Source organism: Melitaea cinxia, chromosome 9 (genome assembly GCF_905220565.1).
Source record: "Melitaea cinxia chromosome 9, ilMelCinx1.1, whole genome shotgun sequence".
In the NCBI taxonomy this organism is placed as follows: domain Eukaryota; kingdom Metazoa; phylum Arthropoda; class Insecta; order Lepidoptera; family Nymphalidae; genus Melitaea; species Melitaea cinxia.
The window spans coordinates 10,363,008-10,375,267 of record NC_059402.1 but is presented as its reverse complement, the minus strand read 5'-3'; the positions used below and the strand labels follow the sequence as shown (position 1 = coordinate 10,375,267).

Sequence of the window (12,260 nt, the reverse complement as noted above, 5' to 3'; positions counted from 1 at the left end):
GAGGAAAAAGTATTTGAGACAAATTTAAATTTTATGCATATTACTAATTGTTCCTGACTGATCAAAAGTAAAAAACAATAAAATTTAAGATTTCTAACTTCAAATAAGAATTAATTAAATTTTTCAAATCAGCTGTGAGTGCTGTGAGTATATGCTTGACTAATTTGTGGTAAAACAGATTCTTAAACGTTTCAAGAATTTTCTGGAAAACGTAATTAATTATTTTGATATCGCTCTAGTAAACGAACACGGAAAAGGGTTTTAAATTAAAAAATATATACATTTGTGAGTGGTTCAAAAAGTAGTCATAAAACAAAAAAAACAAATACCTGAGGATTTAAGTAGGTATAACGCATTTTAAAGTGATCCGAACAAAGTCGCAGACTCTAAAAACTAAGTTGTATATACATACATAATTATGTTAACAAATTAATAGATGACTTTCAAGTCGTCATAGACTAATGAGAATCGATTTCATTTTCAAGTGTGTACGTATCTATTACGATGCTGAACATCGAATAAATAATCTATATTAACATTATAAAGCCGAAGAGTTTATTTGTTTGTTTGTTTAAATGTTCTAATTTCAGGAAAAACTGGTTCGAATTGAAAAATTATTTTTGTATTGGATAGTCCATCTCTCGAAGAAGGCATAAGCCTTAATAATTAATACCTTACCTATTTTCTTAAAATCAACGTGGGTGAAACCGAGAGGCACAGTTTGTAATTAATAATTAAGTATGTACATGACAAAACTATGCCATGTACTTAATAGCCTGTAAACGTCTCCGTGTCAAACAAAAGCCTCTATTCATAATGAAGATTAAAAAAAGTGCGTGCCTACAAACACAAAGTACACGTGTTAGAATTGAAACTTCTTTGGCAAACTTATTTTTAAGTCTGACAAAAACGTTGCCGTTTCATCATCATCAATTTGACACATCTGTTTTAGTGATGGCGCTCATGAGGTCATGTTAGCGAAGGGCCGTACACCACAAACGGCCAGTAAAGAAGCCAGAAGTGCCGAAGAATATGAAGCTCTTCAAAGTTTTCTACGAAGTATTAGTTCCACAGCGACTCTACCGCCTTACGTGAAAGGAGAGACATATTCATCCGTTCGTGGCGTTTTCAATCAGGTATAAAACTAATAGTTTGTAATATATATTTGTAAATAATTTGTAATGTTCTTGAGACTCATTCGGTCAATTTTACATGTTTTTCCCGCGGAATTACATTAAGCAATGATAAATTTCAAACAAACAATAATTGAGCACCTATTTATTGATTTTCCTGTCTCTCAAAACAAAAGTCGATCAGGGCCGGATTTAGGGAAGGGCAACCGAGGCCCCGGGGCCTTCACAAAAGAGAATTCAGTAAATTCAAATTCAGACTAGTAAACAACTTATCCTTTCATATTTTTTTCGCGTTTTACTATTTTAAAAATTGTCCATTTTATTTAGAAAATAATTTGGGACCTAGGGGCCTTCACTCCTTTGTTGCCCCGAGGCCTCCAGACCTCTAAATCCGGCTCTGAATTGATTGATTTATTTGGTACTGTAATAAGTCAGTCCTCTGGTGTTACTGTCAAAATAGGAACACGTTTGATCCGCAAACTCTTCTTACTTTATTAATTTGTTGTTGACATAAGGCGGTACAGTAAGGGGGCGAACACCATTTGATCCCAATTAAGTAGAGTGCCAGCTCTAATAACCTGATAAGAGCTAACGATTAATTTAATATGATGGTACTTTTCGATAAATCATGTAATGATTAATGGGGGTACTTATAACGTAACATTGAGTCAAGATCATAACATAGACAGTCATATAATATTGATAATTTTCTAAACAAAGTAATCAATATAAGATTCATGTTATGCGACTATTACGTTTTTAGTTAGTCACGTTCATATCGTTTTATCGTCGTGGTGAAGAAAATGCTAGAAATTTAAATAAAGTTTGCTATCATAGCATACAATAAAAAAATCTAATAACAACATGTTTCATTACTAATTGCTGCTTTAATACACTACATTCATTGATTCAAATATAAATAAAATAATAATGAAATACACGGGGCGTGAAAATAAAAAATAGAAATAATTCGATTCAATTGTTTTTAGTGTCTAATAACCTGCGCGGTTCTCATTTTGGCAGCGGGTGCAGGTCATCCAATCGGATTTTCAGCTGTCGCCTTACCACAACTACGAAAAGAAAACTCTTCGATGACAATTGATGATGAAATGGGTTCTTGGATAGGTAAGAATTAAATTTCTGCCCTTCATAGGCAATAAAACGAAATGAAATAAAAACATTTATTTCGTCATAAGGTGATAATATACACAACGGAAGTAAATAAAAAATAAGAAATAGATACATTATCAAGAAAAGACTAAAAAAAGAAAGTTAAGGTAGCAAAACTATCAATCGATTAAAAACCACATCGTTACATTACAAACTTAGGTAATTTACCGAGTGTATTGTTGCAACTTTAACATAGTCAAAATATTTAAGGAACAAAAAGGTCTCGGTAGACATTACCTGCTTATTAAATCCTCGGCTTTATTAAATATTACTATAAATAAATTAAAAATAATGTCCCAAGTGTAGGCCAAAAGAAAAAACCGGAGGAAAAAACTCTTGAAATTTTTATATATAAGATTAGTATATATAATAATTAATAGAAATAGAATAGAAAATTAACTATAGATGTTGAAATTGAATTAAACTAAATTGGCCTGTAATGTCCCACTGATGGGCAAAAAACCTCTTTCTCCATATAGGAGAATAGTCGGACCTTAACACAACCATGCTACTCTACTGCGAGTTGGCTGAAACTTTCTTACCCTTAGTATCTAACGATTGCTATGGTGTCTATGATAAAAACCGGGACCGACAGCCTAAAATGCTCTCCGGAGTATGGTGGGAAGGACGAAGGACATACACCTAGGCCAGGCCCAAATCACAAATATTTTTGTAGATACAAATATTTCCCCCGAATCCTGGAATTGGATTTGCGACCGCTATTTTTTAGGCTTACGACCACTATACCATACTAGTGAGGTTATCAATCACATAATAATTATATACTTATGTTTTATTATTAATATAAATGTCTAAATGTCAACAGCAAGTATCCACTCAGCAGCAACGCCATTGGGATCAATGTTATCTGGTCCTATAATGGAAGCTATAGGGCGGCGGAAAACTCTACAAGCATCTACTCTCCCCCTGGTAATAGGATGGATTCTTATCGGTACAGCTTCCCATCATGCTGTTCTACTTTTGGGAAGAATCGTTTGCGGTTTTGCAGTCGGAACTCTTGCGGCACCTTCACAAGTGCGTATTTATTTTTTATTTAAATAATTCAAAATATTGCTTAACTAAATTAAAGATTAAACAGTAGGCATGCGATGCTTAGAAAATGTTTTATTTTAATAAACTTTAAAAAAAACTTTCGTAACAAATTCATTTCAACTAGTCGTTATAAGATTAATAAGCTAATTGAGAAATTACTTTCCGTATTCATGTGGAAAAAATAGGTAACGACCTAGCACACACTTTGTTAAAATTAAACGTAATTTAGCTTTTACAACTTATAAAAAACAATTACAGAAATCGGATTTTTTTTTAACTGTACAAACACTATAAAACACTCTTCTGTCTATTACAGGTATACTTAGGAGAGATCTCGGAGCCTCGATTAAGAGGCTTGCTCATAGGAACACCTTTTGTAGCATACTCATTAGGGGTGCTTTACGTGTATGCTCTCGGAGTAGCTCTAACATGGCGATCGGTAGCCCATTTATCAATAGTGCTGCCGGTTTTGGCATTTATAGCTTTATGCTTCTCACCCGAAAGCCCAACTTGGCTAGCACGACGAGGACGTTTCCACGAAGCTATGGCAGCTATGTCAAGGTTGCGTGGAGACTCTGATACTGTAAGTCCGCGAATTTACTCATAAATATTGTCTTAATAATTTATATTCCAAGTACTTATCTTCTTTCTACAACACGCTTTACTTAAAACAATTGCAAAGTTACGTAATTAAGTAGGTATAAAATTATTATGAAAGCTTGACGCGTTCCATTTTATATTTCCAATTGAATGTACTTTGTTTTTATTATTGTACTGGAACATTCGTATTTATTCCAACAATAGCAGTTAATGAGCTCAATAAGATCGCCCTGAGCAATTGATGTCATGTTTCTCGACTTCATAACACTGACAAATTCAATAGGTTTCAACCTCTTTGAAATAGCACTCAGTTTGTAATTTGTTGATTTATTATATAGCTTTTCTTGTTCCTTCATTATAAACTGAGTGACAATGATTAAAATACTTAGACGCATTTAAACGTAATTAGGTAACTCTCATAAACGTTAAGCGTAGAATATGTCGGTACCCATATACCTAATCTTTTTTTGTAGGTTTAATTATTTACATTAGCTATTACGTTTCTAGAAAAAAAAATCTGACTTATTCATACGTTTCTTCTAGAAAATGTATAATATATATGAAATAAACATATAATATTATTGTTTGAAAAACAGGCTCAGCGGGAACTACATGAGTTAATATCAGCCCGGGAGAAGGAAAAGGCTCGAGGAGAAGAGACTATCCGTTTTCTCGCTACGGTTCTTCGGCCACCGGTACTGAAGCCACTGCTTCTTATCAACGCATTCAACATGCTACAAATCATATCTGGAAGTTATGTTGTTATATTTTACGCTGTGGATATAGTCAAAGACGCAGGAGGATCTCTTAACCCTCATGTAAATATCTAATTAACTACTTTTTACGACTGTATAATTATAATATACACAGGCCGAGGACGGGCAGCAGCGTCTTCGGTGCGACAAAGCCAGTACTGCGGTCACCAACCCGCCTGCCCAGCGTGGTGACTATGGGCAAAACACATGAGTTCACGTAATTTTTGGCGTAAACTTGTGGAGGCCTATGTCCAGCAGTGGACTGTATAGGCTGTAATGATTGATTGATTGATTGATGATAATTATAATATATAATATATATAGTATCGATTTAGAACTTTATAATTTTCTATGATTTTAACTAGTTTAGTATAGTTTAGCATAGAGAGAAGCAGTTGCAAGACATGATATTTCTCACTTTCAGTAAACTAAAAACCAGAGGTCAACATTAAATAGTTACGATTAAGTACATTTATCACACGTCTTCAGTGAAAACAATTTTATGTTATTTTATTTTTAATTTTTTACTAGACTCGATTGTACTTGTATCGTGTTATATTTCGACCTTCATTGGTTTATTAAACCTTAATCAGGACTGGACGTATTTCAAACGCTAACATATATAGATATATATACAAAAAAATCATTTTTTTAAAGTTAGAATTTATTATTATATTCCATAAGTAATTTCAAATGTGGAAAGTACTTATTATATAAATATATGTGTAAGACTGTTACTTGCGGACAAGCCCAAGGTCTTTTGCAAGTAAATGTAATGTAATGCATACTTTTCCTAATGTTACAAATAAATAAATAAAAAACATATTATTTTTTACTACAAATGAATATCAAAAATGAGCTCAGTTATATTACTATCTCATACGTCGATAATTCTTTGCAGATAGCAGCAAACGCGAGCGCATGCGTCCGACTAGTCGTAACGGTAGTCGCCTGCGTCCTCCTGCTGAAAGTGACCCGACGATTCCTTGTTATGGTCTCGGGTATCGGCACAGCAGTGTGCACGCTAGCTCTCGCCTTCCTTCTTAGTCAAGGTCCCGGAACAGGCGTAGCTCCACCGATCCTCATTCTTGGTTACGTCGCTTTTAATACCCTGGGCTTTTTCCTCTTACCTGGTCTCATGATTGGTGAACTGCTTCCCACTAAAGTCCGCGGTCTTTGTGGAGGCTACATTTTCTGCCTATTTAATACTGTTCTATTCGGTTTCACAAAATTGTACCCTATTATGCAAAAAAGCATCGGCATGGCTGGTGTCTTTGGTCTTTTTGGCGCATCCGCATCTCTTGCTACTATCGTATTATTTTTGCTACTTCCAGAAACGAAAGGTAAATCGCTTATCCAAATAGAACAGTATTACCAAAAGCCTAATATACTTTGGGTAACACGTAAAAAGACATCTGATACTCAGAACATCTGAAAACATAAAAGTATTATATTACTCGAATAAATATACACCTACTTAGGTACATACCTACATTCATAAAAGCAGTTTCGGAGAGCTGGTGGCATTTTATTATCGGTAATTAATGATTTAATGCGATAACGATATTTCTGGTGTAAACATGTCTCATATAAAATCTATTTTATTTATTTATTTATTATTTGGCACAATTACACGATACAAATCATGACATTTGTTATAAGAATAAATTAAACAAAAGAAAATAGATAAATTTACATCTCTATAACAACTACGCACAACATGCGATCGTGACAGAATATTGCCTAAAATATAATATTTAAGTTTCCTTTTCAATATTACTTACTTACTTTTTTATTTTTACACTACTTTAAACGTTATTTATATTTTAAATATACGCGTGTTTTGTGTGAGGAAAATCTCAAAAAGCAATCGAAATTCAAATCAAGTTAAATATAAAATAATATTTGCCTTAATTAAATCCATACATACCCTGGTTGAATTATTTGTTAAAAAAAAAAAAAAAAAAAAAAAAACTTAAAAAGTCTTTATAAGACTTTTAAAAGAATTAGTCAGAATAAGTCAAAATAAGTCTTTATAACTCTGAAAACGTCAAATATTCTCTGAAAATTCGGACTTTATTGAAAAACTCTGAACAACTAATCTGACTTATTCCTTTAAAATTGTTCACATACGAGTATTGTTTAGCTACAAATAATATTAAATGTAGGTGTGATCTTATTTAAAAGTAGTGTAATGTAAAATTAGGATAAGCTTGCATACCTTTTAAGGTTGTTTATCTTGCCTGGTCTCCAAATATTACATATTTATAAATAATTATATACGTATAATATTTTTATAATGCTTTTTAACATTGACCAATTTATGACCTAAATATAATATTATCTGCTTGACGGATTCAAAACTAAGTACTTAAAAGCTGTGAGAATCATATTAAAACAAATTTACAATGTAGTGCTTTTATTACAATGCAGGGTTTTAATTTACAATGTAGGGGAAATTTATATGAATATTTTTACCCATTATTATTATTATTGTATTGAAAAAACAAAACAAGTTTACTACATTTTGTGGTCCAATAAAGTTAAAAAATTACTTAGCATCGATTCATAACACTGACAATAGTAAGAGGTGTTTGATACACCCAATAATACGTATTTATGTTTACATAGGTATTTAATACTATTAGTTATATATTTAAGTGTAAAGTAATTAAAAATATTATTAATGTGCGTCTAATATAGCTAAAAAATATTGCAATAGCACAAATAATTTCTTTTTAGTAAATGTCACGCATTATTGATATAATGATACGAAATTTTGTAATGATTATTGAAAAAGATATTTAAACTTTTTTATAATTGACAGGTTATTAAGAAGCGTTGTTTCTTATTCTGTGTTATGTAAGGTGTGCCGTTAACAGAATTAGAAATAATTTAATCACGGGACTAAATATAATTTTAGTTCAGTTTAGCACTATTGCCTATGTATACATTTATTAAGATTATACAATATTTACCAAGTCATGTTATTTCTCATGTACCTATACTGAAATTTGTCACTAAGAATAGTTTTACAACTAGATACAGCAATTTGTGATATGAGATTTTTATCTGTGATCCAGTGGCCATAGTAAATACAACCTAGGTGCTGCTTAAACGATTTATTTATGTATGAACAGTAATTTTGTATTAGTATTAGGATGTTGATTGTGATAAAAATAAATATATGTTCAAATTAAATATTATTTTTATTTTACATTTTTTTATACCTACTTATCGAGACTAAAATATTTGTTTTTTTTTCCTAATATCTGACAACTTTTTAACCGACTTCCAAAAAAGGAGGAGGTTCTCAATTCGACTGTATTTTTTTTTTTTTTTTTTTATGTATGTTACATCAGAACTTTTGACCGGTTAGACCGATTTCGACAAATTTTGTTTTAATCGAAAGGTGGTGTGTGCCAATTGGTCCCATTTAAATTTATTTGAGATCTAACAACTACTTTTCGAGTTATATCTAATAATGCGTTTTTACTTGACGCTTTTTTCGTCGACCTACGTTGTATTATACCGCATAACTTTCTACTGGATGTACCGACTTTGATAATTCTTTTTTTGTTAGAAAGGGGATATTCTTCGTTCTGTACCATGATAAGGAAACCAGGATCTGATGATGGGATCCCAGAGAAATCGAAGGAAACTCTCGAAAATCCGTAATAACTTTTTACTGGGTGTACCGATTTTTACAATTTTTAATTTAATCAAAAGCTGATGTTTATCATGTGGTCACATATAAATTTTATCGAGATCTGATAACTACTTTTTGAGTAATCTTTGATAACGCGTAGTTACTTGACTATTTTTTCGTCGATCTACGTTGTATTACTTGTCGATGTAATTGAAGTCGGTTTTTTTTTTCGTTTGCGAGCAAACACAATTATTTGGTGTAGTGCTATGGTGTGGTGTAGTGGTGTAATCACCTAAATAGCTAGCGGTCGAGGGTTCCATTTCCGCTCGGGACAGATATTTATATTTGTACTAGCGACCCGCTCCGGCTTCGCACGGGTATAAAATATAATTATAGCCTATGTCATTCACTGAAAAAATGATTAAAATCGATCCAATAGTTTTGATTTATTCATTACTGCCCGTGACCCGCACGCGTTAACTTAGAGTAAAAGCCGGCCGGAACCGCCGCAAACGCTACGTACCGCGATTTTTAAATCTGTAATATCTTCGAAAATATTCATTTAAATCATTTGCTGTAAAGGGCCATATAGATCTATATTAAATAAAAAATATATTTAAGGTATTTAATTCGATAAGGATTAATGCTGTATTGGTTAAAATTGCTTCGAAAATTAGCCATTATTTGTCGTAAAAAGTAAATGACAAAAAAATGTTATTGTGGGATATCCATAAGAGATAGGTATATACCATCGCGGAGTTTTCTGTAGACCTTTTCAATGTGTACAATACTTAGTACATTATTTTGATAAATCTCGTAGGGTTCAGCCTGCGTTTGCAATTTAAGCGAAAAAAAAATAATTATTTACGACATAACATTAGAAAACTCAAAAATAACAGTATTTCTCCACTATTTAATGGATGTTATTATACATATAAACGTTCCTCTTGAATCAATCTATCTATTAAAAAGAACCGCATCAAAATCCGTTGCGTAGTTTTAAAGATTTAAGCGTACATACATGTGCAGGGACAGAGAAAGCGACTTTGTTTTATACTATGTAGTGATGAATATTTATTTCTGGTCTAGGTGTGACTTTATGGGTCTGCCCCATTGATTTATAAAAATAAATATAAATCAATGGTCTGCCCACCGAACCTCGAAGAGTAGGTAAAGCTGCCGGCCCAGGTTTTTATCATAGACACCTTATAGCAATGGTTACTCGTCGTAAGGAACGAATTCTCGCAGAATAAATAAACGAAGCGTGAACACTCAACGACCCCAGTAGGATTTTCTCCTATGTCGGGAGTCCGGAAACACAAACGCCCAGACCACCACTAACATCTATTTGGCTAACTAGCAGTAGCTCACGGTTTCACACGCATCAATTTGAGGAAAAAAGCCTATAGCCTTTCTCGGTAGACAGACTTATCTCATTTGTTTCTTTTACTTGATCACTATTTTGCTGCAATGTTATTTTAAAACTGCGATACTTCCTAAGATATTCATAGAAACCGAATGATGTAAAACGCAATATTTTGTTTTAAATTAAATACTTGTAATGAATAACGTATTTATTTTGAGCAGGATTAATATCATGTTTATAAATCATCGCTAATAATGCATCTAGAGAAGAAGATCTATCTGGAATCCAGATAGCCCAGATAAAACAGTTAAAAATTGTATAAAAATTTTAGAATCGCTGTTTCAAACACACAATAGTTTACAATAGCTTCCCATACAAACCATCGTTTTTTTTTTTTTTATTATATGCAATTTTCAGCAGGTTTGTCATTGGATATATTCATTTTTCCTTCTGGGAGGTGATTTAAATTAAATCTTTCTTTTAAAGGACAATAATCATTTGTGGCTACCTACCACATCGAACCATTATTACTTAAGTAGTAATAGTAATTCAATGAGGCTACTACTATACTAACTTACCTGATACCGATACCTTTACCATTTAACCTTACCGATACCTTTACCATTTAACCTTACCGATACCTTTACCTTAAAAATACCTTCACCGTTCATAACCTTAACCATTACCATTACCAAGAAGCATTGACGTGTACGTGAAACAGGAAGTACATAGCTCTGAAAAGAGCTGTTTCAATGTTCGCGAAACAAGATTGTTAGCTCTGAAAAGAACTGTTTGGAAACAGCACAACACTACCACCTCATACGTCCGCATCTCAGAATATTGATACAAACTTCCTAATAAACGAAATAAGAAAACTCTCCATAGAAATCGCTGAATTAAAATCCAGACAACCGGCAATTTCAAAAGCTCTTGTCAGAAATGGAACTAGGGGATCAGAAACCGTCACACCTACTACGACGAATGCGCGATCTCGCCCGCGATAGAATCCCTGATGCCACGCTACGCATCCTATGGACCAACCACCTACCACCACACACCATCGTCAGCGTGCTATTACCACCAACGTTACGGTGCCCAGGCAAGAAATTGCAGGTCACCATGTTCCTTCGCGTCTAAAGGAAAGCAATCGGAAAACTAGAGAGAACGCTGGCAGAGGCGGAATCCGGCGCTCAAGAATACTCCTACCGCCTATTTGTCACAGACAAGAAAACAGGAATATCTTTCTTGGTAGACACGGGAGCTAACATATCCGTTCTACCTAGAAAAAAAACTCATTTCACTACACCACTGCCATTCAAACTCTACGCCGCTAACAACACCACTATATCGACATACGGTGAAAAAACACTAGAACTAGACCTCAGCCTTCGCCGTCCATACAAGTGGAAGTTCATAGTCGCTGACGTGTCAAAGCCGATACTAGGAGCCGATTTTCTAAAACATCATCAACTCATCGTCGATCTAAAAAACAAGAAACTTATCGATAACGTTACTAACTTAACAGTCAAAGCACCCGTTCGAGCTACAACTATACCTACAGTACGAAGCATAGACAGCAATAATATTTACCACGATATCCTCTCAGAATTCCCCGGCATAACAAGACTGACTGCAATGAACATAAATGACAGCAAGGTCAACGTCCAGCACTATATCGAAACCGAAGGACCACCCGTACATTGTCGTGCACGTCCTATACCACCGCATCGCTACGAACAAGTCAGGAAAGAATTTCAAAACATGATGGAACAAGGTCTATGTCGCCCCAGCAAGAGTCCATGGGCGTCACCCCTTCACGTCGTACCAAAGAAGAACGGAGACATACGCGTCTGTGGTGACTATCGCCGTTTAAACGCTATCACCAAGGCCGATCGATATCCCGTACCACGCGTCAAGGACTTCACATATCAACTCGCTGGGAAAACAATATTTTCAACAATAGACCTCAACAGAGCATATCAACAACTATGCGTTCGCGAAGAGGATATTGAAAAGACTGCTATAATAACGCCAATGGGACTATTCGAATTCCCGAGAATGTGTCCAGGTTTAAAAAACGCAGGGCAGACATTCCAGCGATTCATACATCAAGTATTAAGCGGACTGCCTTACGTATTTCCTTTCATCGACGACGTACTTCTTGCATCTGAAAACGAAGATCTTCACCGAGAACACCTCAGAACCGTGCTACGAAGACTGGAAGAACATGGCATCACAATAAATCCATCGAAATGTCACTTCGGTCAAACAGAAGTTCAATTCTTAGGATACCACGTTTCAAAAGACGGTATCAAACCCCCAGCACAGAAGATCGACATTATCATGAAGTATCCGAAACCTACGAACATCGAAGAGTTACGTCGTTTCCTCGGTATGTTAAATTTTTATCGCGACCACATACCTAACGCCGCATCTATTCAAGCGCCACTCAATGCATACCTACACAACGTTAAGAAGCGAGACAAGACTGTCATTCAATGGACCGAAGAGTCAACACAAGCATTCGAAGCATG

General features: G+C 34.3%; 1 protein-coding gene across 1 annotated transcript in view; it reads left to right on the top strand.

Annotated features, from left to right (window-relative positions):
* LOC123656318 (facilitated trehalose transporter Tret1-like) overlaps window positions 1-7,912 on the top strand; it is a 31,365-nt gene extending 23,453 nt beyond the window's left edge. The window contains exons 2-7 of the mRNA XM_045592020.1: window positions 953-1,136; window positions 2,123-2,258; window positions 3,130-3,338; window positions 3,673-3,939; window positions 4,553-4,774; window positions 5,613-7,912. Coding sequence (XP_045447976.1) covers window positions 953-1,136; window positions 2,123-2,258; window positions 3,130-3,338; window positions 3,673-3,939; window positions 4,553-4,774; window positions 5,613-6,146 — 1,552 coding nt within the window. The 3' untranslated portion in view covers window positions 6,147-7,912. The remainder of the gene's footprint in view (window positions 1-952; window positions 1,137-2,122; window positions 2,259-3,129; window positions 3,339-3,672; window positions 3,940-4,552; window positions 4,775-5,612) is intronic.
* Window positions 7,913-12,260: the final 4,348 nt, after the last annotated feature.